At 39.2% G+C, this 20,154-nt stretch overlaps 2 protein-coding genes across 8 annotated transcripts in view; one reads left to right on the top strand and one right to left on the bottom strand.

Annotated features, from left to right (window-relative positions):
* Positions 1-686, bottom strand: part of nup98 (nucleoporin 98 and 96 precursor) — a 35,576-nt gene extending 34,890 nt beyond the window's left edge. For all 4 annotated transcript variants that reach the window (XM_028466578.1, XM_028466579.1, XM_028466580.1 and 1 more), the window contains exon 1: positions 527-686. The gene's annotated coding sequence lies outside the window, so the exon portion shown is untranslated. The remainder of the gene's footprint in view (positions 1-526) is intronic.
* A 684-nt stretch (positions 687-1,370) lies between these two features.
* On the top strand, positions 1,371-19,340 carry trappc14 (trafficking protein particle complex subunit 14). Of its 4 annotated transcripts, XM_028466583.1 has the most exons (14): positions 1,371-1,768; positions 4,289-4,542; positions 4,633-4,728; positions 4,808-4,937; positions 5,250-5,336; positions 5,480-5,600; positions 5,683-5,830; positions 7,317-7,399; positions 8,509-8,660; positions 11,801-11,937; positions 12,010-12,088; positions 13,665-13,779; positions 18,679-18,808; positions 18,846-19,340. In XM_028466583.1, the coding sequence occupies exons 1-14, from the start codon at positions 1,588-1,590 to the stop codon at positions 18,873-18,875; spliced, it is 1,743 nt and encodes a 580-aa protein (XP_028322384.1). In that variant the 5' UTR covers positions 1,371-1,587; the 3' UTR covers positions 18,876-19,340. The 4 variants fall into 4 exon arrangements, 2 of the variants coding, with proteins under 2 accessions (XP_028322384.1, XP_028322383.1); XR_003675487.1 differs by lacking the exon at positions 18,846-19,340 and having other exon boundaries at positions 12,010-12,263; positions 12,348-13,779; positions 18,679-18,711; XM_028466582.1 differs by having other exon boundaries at positions 18,679-19,340.
* Positions 19,341-20,154: the final 814 nt, after the last annotated feature.

Below are 20,154 nucleotides of genomic sequence, written 5' to 3'. Positions count from 1 at the left end.
TAATAAACAACACTAAAACACTAATAAATAACACTAATAAACAACACTAAAACACTAATAAACAACACTAAAACACTAATAAATAACACTAATAAATAACACTAATAAATAACACTAAGTCCTAGTTTTACTCTAACCCTATAAATGAACTAAAGAACTGGGCCTTCTATTGTTTCCACGTGCTTGGTCTGGGAACCATAGAAGACCTCCACCTGCTCCAAGTGCGCTATTCCTGCCCGTGACGTCACATCATCACTGTGACGGCGGGAATTCAATCTGTGACGTAAAGCTTATGACGCAGCAGTTCGAACCCGCAGTTAACGTAAAAAAGCCGTCAACAACGTTAAAAACATCACACGTGTACTTTCGGACACAGAGCTTGACAAACTTCGTCATCTGTCGGCTTTTTCCGCCGTTTAAGCTACTTCAACACTTCATGCGTCAGGCTAACCTTAGCCGGCTAGCTGCCCGGTGCTAAGTCCCTGTAATAATAACCCAAACTGAAGCTCCGTCACGTCAGCTTCACCTTCAGGCAGACGATCCGCTGCAGCTGTTCGAGTCCCGAGTGTTCGAGTCCCGAGTGTCCGAGTAGGGAGAGTGTTTACACTCCGTTAGCTTCTTTAGCTTCTCCGACCAGGAGGGAAACGCGTTGGTCGGCGTCCAGACGGTATTTATTACGTCATGACGCAGAGGTCGCTTCCGTTAATAGAAAAAAAAAATCGTTTTGTTTTTAAATTCATCATAAAAAGTTGCCGATAAGGTCCATAATCAACCGGTAAATATGAATATGTACAATTATAATATTCAAATAAATTATAAAACCTTTCTTTAATTATTCAATTTAACTTTATTGATACTAGTCCAGTGTACGTATGAATTATGTTACTGTGTGTACTACAGTGTGTATATGTGTGTGTACTACAGTCAAATATACACACTGTAGTACACACACAGATACACACTATAGTACACACACATACACAATGTAGTACACACACAGATACACACTGTAGTACACACACAGATACACACTGTAGTACACACACATATACACACTGTAGTACACACACTGTAGTACACACACATATACACACTGTAGTACACACACTGTAGTACACACACAGATACACACTGTAGTACACACAAATTATGACACAATAGGCTTTTATTGTGAAGGCGCGGTGATGATGCACTGTGCTTTTATTGTGAAGGCGCGGTGATGATGCACTGTGCTTTTATTGTGAAGGCGCGGTGATGATGCACTGGGCTTTTATTGTGAAGGCGCGGTGATGATGCACTGTGCTTTTATTGTGAAGGCGCGGTGATGATGCACTGGGCTTTTATTGTGAAGGCGCGGTGATGATGCACTGGGCTTTTATTGTGAAGGCGCGGTGATGATGCACTGGGCTTTTATTGTGAAGGCGCGGTGATGATGCACTGGGCTTTTATTGTGAGGGCGCGGTGATGCTCAGGGTTATTGCTATGGTTACTGGTTCTGCTCGTGCTGTGGTGGTTCTGGTGGTTCGTGGGTCTGTTAGTGTGTACTAGTGTGTACTAGTGTGTACTAGTGTGTACCCCACAGCAGTGATGGAGGCTCGCTGTGAGTACTTCATGTATTTTCCGGCCGTGCCGCTCACAGAGCTGTCTGACCCGGCCCGGTACCGGACTCTGCCCCGGAGGAGTCACCTGTTCCTGGGGGAGACGGTCCGCTTCCTCCTGGTGCTGAGATGGAGAGACACCGAGGATACGGAGAACCAGACCAGGACCGGTACACACACACACACACACACACACACACACTAATATAGAAGTATGTATAGCTATAATAAAGTGGGAGGTTCAGTAGCTTTTCATTAATGGTTAAATTAAAAGACTTGTGTTTGAACGTGTGACGTCAGTGACACATTTAGGTTTGTTGTGAAATGTGTACAGTGATAACTTTTGCGTTTTCATATATTTTGGCTTCTAGAAAGGACACTGTAGGGAGTTGAACCTCATTCCACTAATGTGATTCACTCTGAATGCGTGACAAATGAGCCCCTCAGTTTGTTTAGGTTTAGCAACACGGAATTCTTTACCAACCACCTGCGTCTGGCCAACTTTACCATCTTTCTACGACGCTTGATTTGAAGTTTTTATGTGCGTTATAAATCTCATCTATAGCTGCTGCTGTAGCTGACCTCCGTGTTTTTATAACTTTGTAGCAGTACCAACGTGCTTTAGGCTTCAGTCCATGTTTGAAACAAAAGATGAAGCAGTGATGGTGCGTTCAATGTGCCTCAGAAACACAGGATAGAATGAAATACAACATGAAAAAAAGTAGAGCATCCTAAGTTCATCTACTGCAGTAATTTAACCAGTAGAAAATAATGTGAACCTGATTATGCATGAAAAATAATACTGTTATATACTGTGAAACTGTTAGAAGTTTGAAAAATACCGTATACATATATATACACACACACACATATATATACAGACACAAATCTATACATATATATATACACATATATATTTATAAAATGTGATTTATGTTTTTATTTATTTTTGTTAGACTGAAACGAACAAACAAATGAAGAAACAAACATTTAATACAGACACTCATATGTATACACACATGTATTTATATATACACACATACTGTTGAACATATATATGTATATATATATATATATATATATATATATAAAAATCTCTTCCTCACCCACCATGGGCAGTCTCTCTCTCTCTTTGTCCTCCAAGCTCAGGTCCTCTACCAGAGGCCTGGGATCTTGAGGGTTCTTCAGTATCTTTGCTGTTCCTAGAACTGCACTTTTCTGGACTGAGATGTCTGATGTATTTCCTGGGATCTGCTGGAGCCACTCCTCCAGTTTGGGGGTCACTGCCCCGAGTGCCCCAATGACCACGGGCACCACTGATGTCTTCACCCTCCAGGTTTTCTCCAATTCTTCTCTGAGCCCCTGGTATTTCTCTAGTTTCTCGTGTTCCTTTTTCCTGATGTTGAAGTCGCTTGGTGTTGCTATGACAACCACAACGGCTTTCCTCTGCTCTTTGTTCACCACCACAATGTCTGGTTGGTTCTCCATTACCATTCTGTCCGTCTGTATCTGGAAGTCCCACAGGATCTTGGCTCGGTCATTCTCTACCACCTTTGGAGGTGTTTCCCACTTTGACCTTGGGGTTTCCAGCCCATACTCTGCACAGATGTTCCTGTACACTATACCAGTCACTTGGTTATGGAGCTCCATGTAAGCTTTCCCTGCCAGCATCTTACACCCTGCAGTTATGTGCTGGATTGTCTCATTGGCCTCTTTGCACAGTCTACACCTGGGGTCTAGTCTGGTGTGGTAGATCTGGGCCTCTATTGCTCTGGTGCTCAAGGCCTGCTCCTGTGCAGCCATGATGAGTGTCTCTGTGCTGTCCTTTAGTCCAGCTCTGTCTAGACATTGGTACCATTTCCTGATATCCACCACTTCAGTTATGTTTGGGTGGTACATCCCATGTAGGGGCTTGTCCTCCCATGATGGAACCTCCAGCACCTCATCTTCTGTTCCCCATTGTCTGAGACATTCACTGAGCACGTCATCTGTTGGAGCCTTGTCCTTGATGTACTTATGGATCTTAGATGTTTCATCCTGGATAGTGTCTCTCACACTCACTAGTCCTCGGCCTCCTTCCTTACGGCTAGCGTACAGTCTCAGGGTGCTGGGTTTGGGGTGGAACCCTCCGTGCATGGTTAACATCTGTGGTCTGTATCTCATCCTTTGGCCAGCTTATTATTCCTGCAGGGTATCTGATTACTGGCAGGGCATAGCTGTTTATTGCCCGAGACTTGTTCTTGCCATTGAGCTGGCTTCTTAGGACACGCCTTACTCGTTGGAGGTATTTGGCTGTAGCCGCTTTCCTAGTCACCTCTTCGAGGTTGTCATTTGCTTGTGGGATTCCGAGGTACTTGTAACTGTCCTTAATGTCTGCTATTGTTCCTTCTGGGAGTGAGACCCCTTCTGTGTGGACCACCTTCCCTCTCTTAGTCACCATCAACCACACTTCTCTAGTCTGAATGACATCCCAATGTCTGCGCTGTAGATCTGGGTGGTATATATATATATATATATACACACACGCATACATTTATACACACACACATATACAACCACACATATATCCACACATATTTGGGGGGCGGAGCTCCAAATGTTAGTAGCTTATTGTTGGTTATCTGAGCCCTTTCCAGAAGTTGTCATCCATTATGGAGGTTATTGATTATTGTTCTAATTGTTATTGACAGAGTGTGGGTGGAGGGAGCTTGCAGGTTCTCTCTGTGCCGTAGCCAGTGTGAGCCCTGGTGAAAGTCGCTCTACCCGCCATCACAACCATCATAACCAATCAGATGACGACTACATGGCGGCAGCCGAGGCAGCCATCGCCGCCCTGGGCAGGAGTGTAGACTCACGCTGCCGCAGCTTCAGGGACTGCAAACCTCTGCTCATACACAACGCCTCAGGGGGCGGAGCCAAGGACCTGCACAGACCCACGCTGCAGGTACTGTTAATCATCAATCAGAGACATTGATCAGTGTGTGTTCCCGGTGTTCTGCTCACACTGGTGATGATGTCATGTGATGACCTTCAGACTCCTCTGGACCAACCAGTGGTCCTCACAGACGAGGTGATCTTCCCTCTCACTGTGTCTCTGGACAAACTACCCGTCACCACTCTGAAGGTCAAGGTAGGAGGAGTTTACAGGTTCTCCGTATGCTCAGGTGATGGTACGGGAGAATGAGTTTACAGGTTCTCCGTATGCTCAGGTGATGGTGACCGTGTGGAAGAAGGAGGCAGAGAAGGTGGAGGTCCAGGAGCTGGGTTACCTCAGTGTTCTACAGCAGAGAGAACCTTCACACACCTTCAGACATGACCTGGACACCTTCAAGGCTCAGGGTAGGAACACACACACACACACACACACACACACACACACACAGGAGGGTGTAGGGTGGAGGTTTATAGTGTAGGGCAGGGGTGGGTAACTCCAGTCCTCCAGACTATTAGATGTGTCCCTGCTCCAACACACCTGAATCAACTGAATGGCTCGTTATCTGTTTCTGCAGAGCTTGATGACAACACGTTGGTTTCAATAACCAGGTGTGTTGGAGCACAGACATCTGGCCCTGGAGGACTAGGGTTCACCACCCCTGGGGTAGGACATAGGGGTGGATGCTGATGCTGATGCTGAGGTTCTTCTGTCCACAGTGAGCACCACGCTGAGCGTCCTGGCTCCGCCCACTGTGCGTTGGAAGCAAATGACTGTGAGTGGGAAACACATGGCGGTTCTCAAAGGTCGGACCTCGTCCTCATTGGCTCACTATTAGAAATCTATTTATCACTGATGATGATGATGATGGTGATGATGATGATGTTGATGATGATGATGATGATGATGATGATGATGATGATGATGATGATGATGATGATGTAATCAGTGCTGAATGAGTCATCTCAGGAAGAGGTCAGTGTCAGAGATGTTCGAGTCCTTCCTGACCTCAACGCTTCCTACCTCCCCATGATGCCTGATGGCTCCGTGCTGTTGGTGGACAACGTCAGGTACACACAAGTATAAACACATGCGCACGCACAAATTCTGCTTCTTAAATGTTCCTTTATTTGTGTTTGACTTCCTGTTCAGCCACCAATCAGGAGAGGTGGGCATGGCCTCCTTCTGCCGATTAGATAGTCCGTCCTGTTGCCTTCCCAGCATGCTCAGCGCTCTGGAGGAACACCACTTCCTGTTTCAGTTGCACTTGAATGACAATCAACAGGACGAGTCCAACGAGGTGTGTGTGTGTTATTGTGTATGTTGCAGGAGCTTCAGCTGACCTCCACTATTAACCTTTGAGCTGCTGCTCACTGCTGCCCCCAGAGGACACTAAAGGCACATTCACACCAAACGCGTCTAAAGCGTCAACAGCATCAGGTTTAAATAGACAATACATGGTGGACACGTTTCTTGGGAGCGTCAGAGGTCTCGCTGTGCCTCCTGTGCTTCCCACGCCTCCCGCGTTTTGACGCTTTTCACGCAGCGGACGCTTTTGACGTGCGTCTCGCGCCTCCAACGCTGGAGTTGGGATTGTTGAACTTTTGGAGAATATCTCAGCGTGTCGACCAATCAGGAGCGTTCCCCAACCGTGTTGTAAAAACACTAACCTGAGGCAGAGACAGACGGACAGACTCTTCTGCTGGAATAGAGCGCCTGTAGTTGGTGTCCTGGTAGGAGATACGTGCGCCGATGTAGGTCAGCAAGTCGTCAAACAGGGCATGGGAAGGACAGAAGTAGCACAGCTCTGGTGAATCTAGAAACAACGCCGAGGAGCAAATAAAGCCAAGTCACTCTCTGGATAATGTAGAGCTGATGAACGGGAGTCAGAGGGGGCGTGTGAGTCACACTGTTACCCCCTGGTCTAGGTTCTAGGATCATAACATATCTTAAAAAAAAACACAAAGGTACAGTAATTTATTGACAATAATTGTACAATATTAAAGACCAATTAACACCAAGAACAAAATCATAGACATCAGGGTGAACCAAGGCCAAAACAACAGACTCCTATATAAACTTGAACACCAAAAATGGCTTCTTTACAAAAAAACAATAATTCCGAATACAGTCCTAACTTAAAGTGCTGGATAAACCAGGTAAACACACCAACACAAAACTGAGAATACAGAGTAAACCAGGGAAATTACACAGCACAAAACCAGATACACACAATGTGGACAGCAAGCAAGGGAGAGCCAACGCAACCACTACTGCTCTCCATCTGCTTCCAGGTTTGACTATTCTTTTATAGGGCCACCCCTGGGGAGAGCCAATCAGCTTCCTTTGTGTGTTGGCCAATCCCTGCTGACCTGCTAGATGAGGAAATAGAGTACTCTCACTCTCCCACCAACACAGAAAACACAATACAGCACAAGCCGTAGCACACATCTAAATACATCCAGAAACACCACCTTCTCAACACAATAATTAATGTTCCACCACTTCACAGTCACTGGGTGAATTATGAACGTAACTTATTACCACAATATCATTCATTGTATGAACACTACCGGCAACAGAGAAGCCCCTCCCCTCGACCAACTTGTTTGGATGTGTTCCTGAGCATCTTCGACGCTGGTGACAAGCGTCTGATTCAATGATCACAAGCGTCCAAACGTCTGAAACTCGTTTGGTGTGAACGCAGCATTAGAATACACTGTGTGTTTGTTACTGTGTGTGTGTGTGTGTGTTACTGTGTGTTTGTTACTGTGTGTGTGTTTCAGGGTTTGGAGGTTCCTCTGGTCGCTGTCCTGCAGTGGTCAACTCCCAAGATGCCATTCACCAACTGCATCTACACACACTACAGGTGGCACACACAGTAACACACAATAACATGTACACACAGTAACATGTACACACAGTAACATGTACACACAGTAACATGTACACAGTAACACACAGTAACATGTACACACAGTAACATGTACACACAGTAACATGTACACAGTAACACACAGTAACATGTACACACAGTAACATGTACACAGTAACACACAGTAACATGTACACACAGTAACATGTACACACAGTAACATGTACACAGTAACACACAGTAACATGTACACACAGTAACATGTACACAGTAACACACAGTAACATGTACACACAGTAACATGTACACAGTAACACACAGTAACATGTACACAGTAACACACAGTAACATGTACACACAGTAACATGTACACAGTAACACACAGTACATGTACACACAGTAACATGTACCAGTACCACAGTAACATGTACCACAGTAACATAGACAGTAACATAGACACAGTAACATGGACACAGTAACATACACAGTACAGTAACATAGACACAGTAACATAGACACAGTAACATGGACACAGTAACATAGACACAGTAACATAGACACAGTAACATAGACACATTAACATGTACACACAGTAACATGTACACAGTAACACACAGTAACATGTACACACAGTAACATGTACACACAGTAACATGTACACAGTAACACACAGTAACATGTACACAGTAACACACAGTAACACACAGTAACATGTACACAGTAACACACAGTAACATGTACACAGTAACACACAGTAACATGTACACAGTAACACACAGTAACATGTACACAGTAACACACAGTAACATGTACACAGTAACACACAGTAACATGTACACACAGTAACATGTACACACAGTAACACATACACAGTAACATGTACACAGTAACACACAGTAACATGTACACAGTAACACGTACACAGTAACACACAGTAACATGTACACAGTAACACACAGTAACATGTACACAGTAACACATACACAGTAACATGTACACAGTAACACACAGTAACATGTACACACAGTAACACACAGTAACATGTACACAGTAACACACAGTAACATGTACACACAGTAACACACAGTAACATGTACACACAGGTTACCCAGTGTGCGTCTGGACGCTCCGAGGTTTGTGATGACGGCTAGCTGTAAGAGCAGCGTGAATGTCAAAGAAGTCTTCAAGGTCAAATATGTTCTGCTCAACGACCTTCAGGACTTCCTGGCGGTTCGCCTCGTCTGGACCCCTGAAGGTAGTTTGGACCAGGACCAGTTCTGTGTTTTTACAGGGCCACAAACACTGTCCTGGTCCTGGATCAGGATCAGGATCTGGTTCTCATCATGTTGGTAGTTTTTGATTTTACTTTTAGATCTGCTACATAGCGACTGTCTCTCCTTCTCACTGCACAGTCTAAACTCACTGTACGCTATTCACTTTAAAACAAACCAACATGGCAACCGAGCAACACAGCTGCTGAATGATTGGCTGTTTGCCTGTTACTGGTGATGTCCAGAGATATGATAAACTGTTTCCTCACGCTGGGTCCGCCCATCTGTTAGCTGATTGGCTGTTCGTGTGTTTCTGTTGGCAGAATGAACTCCATAAAGACAGCTCTGCTTAGACAGAAACTCACTTCAAAACAAACAAACAAGTTAAAGTTCTGTCTCTTTTGGACACGTGCACAGCGTACAGTCACAAACACCAGACAACACATGGTAGAAGCACCAGGTCCGAGCGCTGAGTCTGCCGCGGTGGCGTCGTTGTCAGTGACATCACTAATTTTGCTCAAAAAACCAAACTCCAAAAGTCCCATTAGGAACTATTTTGTCTTTAAACGAGGCAGAGACGGTAAAGCAATAGGAGATCTACTGTGCAGGCGCTGTCACCATCTATAGGAGCCAAAGGAGGAACACTTTTTGTTTTTTTACGCACGGACTTAAAGCGATCTTTTTTTTAATGTTTGTTTACAGAGATATTTACAATGTACAAACAATATTTACAAATGATATTCATACAAAGGAGGATCACATCCAGTCTCATAAAACACCAGTGACGTCACTTATAAAATACATAAATATATAGTTTTCTCAGGGAATCAGTTTTTTTTTTCTTTTTAAAAAGACAGTGGATTTGTTATCCTAAGTTGATTATTTATATTAGTTAAACATAAATTATTGTGCAAAGGAAACTGAATGATGTTTTTTCAATTTCAACCATATAAATTATAACTTCATTTATTAGTTTTCTTTATTGCTTATATGCTTTTGTTCATGTAATCTTATCATGCACCAAACAACATGAAGTAATTAATAAGTATTTCTAACTTGTACAAATACATTGCAGTTCATAAAAATAATAATAATAATAAAAGGCTTCAGTATCGTGATATTACCCAGAACTGTGATACTTTGTCTGGTATAGTATCATAGTTACTCATTTTGGTATCGTGACAACTCTAACCATAACTAACTAGTGCCATAACTAACTAGTAACATAACTAGTGCCATAACTAACTAGTACCATAACTAACTAGTACCATAACTAACTAGTACCATAACTAACTAGTAACATAACTAGTGCCATAACTAACTAGTACCATAACTAACTAGTAACATAACTAGTGCCATAACTAACTAGTAACATAACTAGTACCATAACTAACTAGTTCCATAACTAACTAGTACCATACCTAACTAGTACCATAACTAACTAGTACCATAAATAACTAGTAACATAACTAACTAGTGCCATAACTAACTAGTACCATAACTAACGAGTACTGTAACTAACAACTACCATAACTTACTACTACCATAACTAACCAGTACCATAACTAACTAGTAACATAACTAACTCACACCATAATGAACTAGTAACATAACTAACTAGTACCATAAATAACTACTGCCATAACTAACTGGTATCATAACTAACTAGTGTCATAACTAACTAGTAACATAACTAACTAGTGCCATAACTAACTAGTACCATAACTAACTAGTACCATAACTAACTACTACCATAACTAACTAGTGCCATAACTAACTAGTACCATAACTAACTACTGCCATAACTAACTAGTACCATAACTAACTAGTAACATAACTAACTAGTAACATAACTAAATAGTGTCATAACTAACTAGTACCATAACTAACTAGTAACATAACTAACTCGTACCATAATTAACTAGTACCAAAACTAACTAGTAACATAACTAACTAGTGCCATAACTAACTAGTAACATAACTAACTCGTACCATAATTAACTAGTACCATAACTAACTAGTAACATAACTAACAACTACCATAACTAACTACCATAACTAACCAGTACCATAACTAACTAGTAACATAACTAACTAGTACCATAACTAACTAGTAACATAACTAACTAGTGTGATAACTAACTCATACCATAATGAACTAGTAACATAACTAACTAGTAACATAACTAACTAGTGCCATAACTAACTAGTACCATAAATAACTACTGCCATAACTAACTAGTATCATAACTAACTAGTGTCACAACTAACTAGTAACATAACTAACTAGTGCCATAACTAACTAGTACCATAACTAACTAGTGCCATAACTAACTAGTACCATAACTAACTAGTGCCATAACTAACTAGTGCCATAACTAACTAGTGCCATAACAGACTAGTACCATAACTAACTAGTACCATAACTAACTAGTGCCATAACTAACTAGTACCATAACTAACTAGTAACATAACTAACTAGTACCATAACTAACTAGTGCCATAACTAACTAGTACCATAACTAACTAGTACCATAACTAACTAGTAACATAACTAACTAGTAACATAACTAAATAGTGTAATAACTAACTAATACCATAACTAACTAGTAACATAACTAACTAGTAACATAACTAACTCGTACCATAATTAACTAGTACCAAAACTAACTAGTAACATAACTAACTAGTACCATAACTAACTAGTGCCATAACTAACTAGTAACATAACTAACTAGTGCCATAACTAACTAGTAACCATAACTTACTAGCAACATAACTAACTAGTACCATAACTAACTAGTAACATAACTAACTAGTGCCATAACTAACTAGTAACCATAACTTACTAGCAACATAACTAACTAGTACCATAACTAACTAGTAACATAACTAACTCATACCATAATTAACTAGTACCATAACTAACTAGTAACATAACTAACTGGTGCCATAACTAACTAGTAACCATAACTTACTAGCAACATAACTAACTAGTGCCATAACTAACTAGTACCTGTAGCCCACACGTCTGTGGTCACACATCTGTGGGTCACATGTCTTTGGTCACATGTCTGTCTGTCACATGTCTGTCGGTCACACGTCTGTGGTCACATGTCTGTAGGTAGAGGTCATGTGGAGGAATCTGCGATGGCGGCCGTCGTCTGTCACTCTCCTGTCAGTAACCTCGGACACTGTCGGAAAGGAAGCACTCTGACCTTCAGCGTGACCTTCCAGATCCTCAAACCAGGACTGTACGAGGTCAGTCAGAGGTCACCAGAGGTCAGCAGAGGTCAGCTGACTCACATCCAATCATGTCTCATCTGATTCCAGCTCAGTCAGCACATGAAGCTGAAGCTACAGTTCACCGCCTCCGTTTGTAACGCTCCCCCAGACGCTAGGCCTCTGTCACGTAACTACACACACTACACACACTTCAGGTTGTTTTATGCTTTCTGCATCAACGTGCTGCGTGGAAATGAGACGCGCGGAATCCGCATGAAACAACGCATGTGGCATTTATACTCCGTGCAGTTTCCACTCCCAAACTGCAGGGGGCAGTGTATGACAAACACACGGCAATCACGGTACAAAATTAGAATAGAAGAAGTAGCCGTTGTTTACAACATGGCAGCTGCTAGACTGCGTCTACTTTTCTTTTGCTACTGCAGAGATGGAGAATAAAGCGAAGGTGGTCGTAGGAGGCAGGATGAGGGGGAGTACAATGGAAGTACACCTCAAATATTTTCGGATGTCAGCCCACAGATTTGATGATTTGCTGGATCGCATTCGACCTTTCATCAAACATTCAGGTACTCACGGTTTTCCTATGAAACCAAAGAGAGACTTGCTGTAACCCTTCGTGTTCTGGCCTCTGGAAACAACCAGCAAAGTGTGGCACAGAGCTACATGATGGAACCCACTACCGTTTCCCTCATTGTGACAGAGGTTTGCGAAGCAATTTGGGCAGCGTTGTGCAGCGAATTGCAGTGGTGGTCGAAACCTCCTGTGTGGAATTATCCTAATTTTTTGGGGTGTATTGATGGGAAACATGTTGTTATGAAAGCACCACCAAACACAGTGAGTGACTATTTCATCTACAAAGGAACACATTCCCTTGTCCTTATGGCAGCCTGTGATGCAAACTATAGATTCACTATGGTGGACATAGCAACATACGGAAGAGAAAGTGATGGTGGAGTTTTCCAGGAAAGCAGATTTGGGCAGAATCTGCTGCACAGGAACTTGGACATACCACCTCCTGCCAACCATCCAGGAACTACAGTCCCTGAACCACATGTGTTCCTGGCTGATGCTGCATTTACTCTTCAACAAAATCTGATGCTTGTGACCTCTATTCTCACTCAATATTCTCATAAAGCAGTTGATATGTTTTATAGGTCACTGGGATGAATTCTAGCATGTCAGCAACAACACAGACAGGGCATCCCTGGTGACACTCCTTTTATCTGAGCAGAAAGAGTGATGGAAGTAGAGACGTAAACAACAACATCAAAATCACGAGTTCATTTGGGGAAAAAAATAAAAACAGTTACCACCACTAAAGGTAGGAGACTGTGGTTCCACACATGAGGAGATGGTGGACACATCTGAAGAGGCTGAGGGGGAGGGGCAGACATCCAGGTTTGACTGTGATCGTGAGGATAGGGTAGATTTGTGCGGCTGCAAAAATGACTTCATTTTTACGCATGGAGACGTGCAGACCTGGTGGACGTGTTAAGCATAAAACAACCTTAACGCTAGGCCTTTGTCACGTAACTACACACTATACACAAATAACAACACACTATACACAGACACACACACAACAACACACACACAAACAAAGCTTTATTTATTGATACGAGATGATGAAAGAAGTCGTTTTAATTTGAGTTTAAAAGTCAAACTTTGTAAAAGACAGATGTAGAAAGATAGAAGAGTTGTTGTGGGCGGACCTACAGTGATGATGTCACCATGTGTTCCAGGTAAAAACAGTCCGTCCAGTCCAGCTGTCAGAGACCTGCTGGACCGGCACCAGAACAGTCTGGGACGGTCCCAGTCCTTCTCCCACCAGCAGCCAATCAGGTCGCACATCATCAGGTGTGTGTGTGTGTGTTACTATTTGTGTGTAGTAAATGTCCCACTAACCCTACTCGCCACCACAAACTCAGTAAGTATATACTGTCTACTATATACTATAGTATATAGTATATAATATAGTATATACTGTCTACTATATACTATAGTATATACTATAGTATATAGATTAGATTAAATCGGGCTTTCGCCTTTAATTGGCCATGTAATGTTAGTACATTATTGGAATTTGTCTTGTGCACTTAACCCATCCCTGCGGCGCCTGGGGAGCAGTTCAGGGTTAAGGGACTTGCTCAACATCCCACAGTGACGGCCCCGGTGAGGCTTGAACCAGCAACCCTCCGATTACAAGCCCAGCGTCCTTAACCACTAGGCCACCACTCCCCTATATATAATATAGTATATACCGTCTACTATATACTATAGTATATACTATAGTATATACTATATACTACTAGTATATACTGTCTACTATAGACTATAGTATATACTGTCTACTATGTACTATAGTATATACCGTCTACTATATACTATCTACTATGTACTATAGTATATACCGTCTACTATATACTATAGTATATACTGTCTACTATGTACTATAGTATATACCGTCTACTATATACTATAGTATATACTGTCTACTATATACTATAGTATATACTGTCTACTATAGTGTATACTGTCTACTATATACTATAGTATATACTGTCTACTATAGTGTATACTGTCTACTATATACTATAGTATATACTGTCTACTATAGTGTATACTGTCTACTATATACTATAGTATATACCGTCTACTATAGACTATAGTATATACTGTCTACTATAGTGTATACTGTCTACTATATACTATAGTACATACTGTCTACTATAGTGTATACTGTCTACTATATACTATAGTATATACCGTCTACTATAGACTATAGTATATACTGTCTACTATATACTATAGTATATACTGTCTACTATAGTATATACTGTCTACTATATACTATAGTATATACTGTCTACTATATACTATAGTATATACTGTCTACTATAGTATATACTGTCTACTATAGACTATACTGTCTACTATATACTATAGTATATACTGTCTACTATATACTATAGTATATACTGTCTACTATAGTATATACTGTCTACTATAGACTATAGTATATACTGTCTACTATAGTATATACTGTCTACTATATACTATAGTATATACTGTCTACTATATACTATAGTATATACTGTCTACTATAGTGTATACTGTCTACTATATACTATAGTATATACTGTCTACTATAGTGTATACTGTCTACTATATACTATAGTATATACCGTCTACTATATACTATAGTATATACTGTCTACTATGTACTATAGTATATACTGTCTACTATATACTATAGTATATAGTGTCTACTATAGTGTATACTGTCTACTATATACTATAGTATATACTGTCTACTATATACTATAGTATATACTGTCTACTATGTACTATAGTATATACTGTCTACTATATACTATAGTATATACTGTCTACTATAGTATATACTGTCTACTATATACTATAGTATATACTGTCTACTATAATACTATAGTATACTGTCTACTATAGTATATACTGTCTACTATATACTATAGTATATACTGTCTACTATAGTGTATACTGTCTACTATATACTATAGTATATACCGTCTACTATAGTGTATACTGTCTACTATATACTATAGTACATACTGTCTACTATAGTGTATACTGTCTACTATATACTATAGTATATACTGTCTACTATAGTATATACTGTCTACTATATACTATAGTAGTATATACTGTCTACTATATACTATAGTACATACTGTCTACTATAGTGTATACTGTCTACTATATACTATAGTATATACCGTCTACTATAGACTATAGTATATACTGTCTACTATAGTATATACTGTCTACTATATACTATAGTATATACTGTCTACTATAGTATATACTGTCTACTATATACTATAGTATATACTGTCTACTATATACTATAGTACATACTGTCTACTATAGTGTATACTGTCTACTATATACTATAGTATATACCGTCTACTATAGACTATAGTATATACTGTCTACTATATACTATAGTATATACCGTCTACTATAGACTATAGTATATACTGTCTACTATATACTATAGTATATACTGTCTACTATAGTGTATACTGTCTACTATATACTATAGTATATACCGTCTACTATAGACTATAGTATATACTGTCTACTATATACTATAGTATATACCGTCTACTATAGACTATAGTATATACTGTCTACTATATACTATAGTATATACTGTCTACTATAGTGTATACCGTCTACTATATACTATAGTATATACTGTCTACTATGTACTATAGTATATACCGTCTACTATATACTATAGTATATACCGTCTACTATAGTGTATACTGTCTACTATAGACTATAGTATATACCGTCTACTATAGTGTATACTGTCTACTATAGACTATAGTATATACCGTCTACTATATACTATAGTATATACTGTCTACTATGTACTATAGTATATACCGTCTACTATATACTATCTACTATGTACTATAGTATATACCGTCTACTATATACTATAGTATATACCGTCTACTATGTACTATAGTATATACTGTCTACTATAGACTATAGTATATACCGTCTACTATATACTATAGTATATACTGTCTACTATATACTATAGTATATACTGTCTACTATAGTGTATACTGTCTACTATAGACTATAGTATATACCGTCTACTATATACTATAGTATATACCATCTACTATAGTGTATACTGTCTACTATAGACTATAGTATATATCGTCTACTATAGACTATAGTATATACTGTCTACTATATACCGTCTACTATAGACTGTAGTATATACCGTCTACTATAGACTATAGTATATACTGTCTACTATATACCGTCTACTATAGACTATAGTATATACTGTCTACTATATACCGTCTACTATAGACTATAGTATATACCGTCTACTATAGACTATAGTATATACTGTCTACTATAGACTATAGTATATACTGTCTACTATATACTATAGTATATATACTGTCTACTATAGACTATAGTATATACTGTCTACTATATACCGTCTACTACAGACTATAGTATATACTGTCTACTATAGACTATAGTATATACTGTCTACTATATACTATAGTATATATACTGTCTACTATAGACTATAGTATATACTGTCTACTATATACCGTCTACTACAGACTATAGTATTTACTGTCTACTATATACCGTCTACTATAGACTATAGTATATACTGTCTACTATATACCGTCTACTACAGACTATAGTATATACTGTCTACTATATACTATAGTATATATACTGTCTACTATAGACTATAGTATATACCTGTCTACTATATACTATAGTATATATACCGTCTACTATAGACTATAGTATATACTGTCTACTATATACCGTCTACTATAGACTATAGTATATATACTGTCTACTATAGACTATAGTATATACTGTCTACTATATACCGTCTACTACAGACTATAGTATATACTGTCTAATATATACTGTCTACTATAGACTATAGTATATATACCGTCTACTACAGACTATAGTATATACTGTCTACTATATACTGTCTACTATAGACTATAGTATATACTGTCTACTATATACTATAGTATATATACCGTCTACTATAGACTATAGTATATACTGTCTACTATATACCGTCTACTACAGACTATAGTATATACTGTCTACTATATACTATAGTATATATACTGTCTACTATAGACTATAGTATATACTGTCTACTATATACTATAGTATATATACTGTCTACTATAGACTATAGTATATACTGTCTACTATATACCGTCTACTACAGACTATAGTATATACTGTCTACTATATACTATAGTATATATACTGTCTACTATAGACTATAGTATATACTGTCTACTATATACTATAGTATATATACCGTCTACTATAGACTATAGTATATACTGTCTACTATATACCGTCTACTATAGACTATAGTATATATACTGTCTACTATAGACTATAGTATATACTGTCTACTATATACCGTCTACTACAGACTATAGTATATACTGTCTAATATATACTGTCTACTATAGACTATAGTATATATACTGTCTACTATAGACTATAGTATATATACCGTCTACTACAGACTATAGTATATACTGTCTACTATATACTGTCTACTATAGACTATAGTATGATTAGGATGATGATGAGTATATTTCCAAGTTTCCCAAGATGCATCTGGAACCTCCAGCGTTAAAAACCTTGTTCACACTGAGACTAAATATCTCAGTTGATTTTCCACCTTTATTTTGAAAATTCTGAAAACATTTGAAGTGAGAAAGTGACAAAGTAGAATATCAACATGTGCTCATTAGATTCACGTAGACACATTTCACACTTCAAAATAAGAGCCCTATTTACAAAAGAGTAAAAAAAAAAACAAACTCATGGAAGACATGAAGAGATGCTTTTATTTTGAAAAGGTGATGTTTGATGGTTAGCTTTTACATTCAGCTCCCAATGCATTATGGGACAGTTGAGTATGACTAGTGTGCATACTTAAAAAATGTCATCATATAGTATACATACTGGTATTTCTCACATACTCAATCTGTTCATACTATCTAATGTGAACACATTATACACTCATTGAGACGTCACACTTAGTACAGTAGTAACGTACTATTCATCCTAATGTACTGCTCATTATTATCATTTTTAAAAATTCAGTCAACAAATTTAACAGTGTGTGTGTGTGTGTGTGTGTGTGTGTGTGTGTGTGTGTGTGTGTGTTAGGACGGGCAGTGCCATGGAGCGTCGTGCTATAACTCCTCCCGTCTGTTCTCCCGTTGGTCGACAGCTTTACCTTCAGCCACAGGACAAATCACTGCTGACACTGGACAAGATTGCTAAGAGGGAGTGTAAAGTGTTAGTGATGGCTCCGCCCACCTCATGAGTGTAAAGTGTTAGTGATGGCTCCGCCCACCTCATGAGTGTAAAGTGTTAGTGATGGCTCCGCCCACCTCATGAGTGTAAAGTGTTAGTGATGGCTCCGCCCACCTCATGAGTGTAAAGTGTTAGTGATGGCTCCGCCCACCTCATGAGTGTAAAGTGTTAGTGATGGCTCCGCCCACCTCATGAATGTAAAGTATTAGTGCTGGCTCCGCCCACCTCATGAGTTTATTGAACAGTGTTATCATAAAGTTACTGTAATTAATTTAATTATTCTGTAAAGTAGGATTAATAAATCCCGTCAGTGATGCTCTTATTGTGAAAGAGACAAAGGGATGTTATGATTGATTGTTGGCAGCTTTCACAACTTAATCTGAGAAATGTAATCTGATTACTTCCACATTTATTTGATTTGTGTAATGTACTGATCAATAGAAGAACAAATAGATCATAGTAATGACTCATAATAATAGTCACCTGTTTTAAATAAAAAGACTACAAACATGGCCGCCATTGTTTCATACGTGCTTCTGTTTTATCCGCTCGTTTATTACACCAGGTTTTAATCCAATTTAACAACAAAATGCTATTAATAACCATGTGTAAACATCCTCTGCATAATATCTGCATAATCAATCAATCAATTCTCAGAACAATATTAGCCTCACATTAATAATGAACAAAGTGAAACTGACACAAACAGAATCATTAGCTTTACATTATCTCACTCTCACACACACACACACACACACACACACACACACACACACACACCTCAGTTTTGTTTCCAAACAAGTGTGCTAATCATTGTGCTTAGCCTGTGCGCTAATTAGCTTGTGTGCTAATCATTGTGCTTAGCCTGTGTGCTAATTAGCCTATGTGCTAATCACTGTGATTAGCCTGTGTGCTAATTAGCTTGTGTGCTAATCATTGTGCTTAGCCTGTATGCTAATTAGCCTGTGTGCTAATTAGCTTGTGTGCTAATCATTGTGCTTAGCCTGTGTGCTAATTAGCTTGTGTGCTAATCATTGTGCTTAGCCTGTGTGCTAATTAGCCTGTGCGCTAATTAGCTTGTGTGCTAATCATTGTGCTTAGCCTGTGTGCTAATTAGCTTGGGTGCTAATCATTGTGCTTAGCCTGTGCGCTAATTAGCTTGTGTGCTAATCATTGTGCTTAGCCTGTGTGCTAATTAGCTTGTGTGCTAATCATTGTGCTTAGCCTGTGCGCTAATTAGCTTGTGTGCTAATCATTGTGCTTAGCCTGTGTGCTAATTAGCCTGTGCGCTAATTAGCTTGTGTGCTAATCATTGTGCTTAGCCTG

This window comes from Gouania willdenowi, chromosome 14 (assembly GCF_900634775.1).
Source record: "Gouania willdenowi chromosome 14, fGouWil2.1, whole genome shotgun sequence".
In the NCBI taxonomy this organism is placed as follows: Eukaryota; Metazoa; Chordata; class Actinopteri; order Blenniiformes; family Gobiesocidae; genus Gouania; species Gouania willdenowi.
Note: the sequence above shows the minus strand (reverse complement) of the source record. Positions and strands in the feature narration are given on the sequence as shown.

Bases quoted from the DNA above. Each gene is read 5' to 3' on its own strand.
- trappc14 (XM_028466583.1), top strand. From the start codon at position 1,588: ATGGAGGCTCGCTGTGAGTACTTCATGTATTTTCCGGCCGTGCCGCTC. The intron at 5,831-7,316 runs GTGTGTGTGTGT...TGTGTGTTTCAG, and splicing joins AACAGGACGAGTCCAACGAG to GGTTTGGAGGTTCCTCTGGT. The intron at 11,938-12,009 runs GTCAGTCAGAGG...ATCTGATTCCAG, and splicing joins TCAAACCAGGACTGTACGAG to CTCAGTCAGCACATGAAGCT.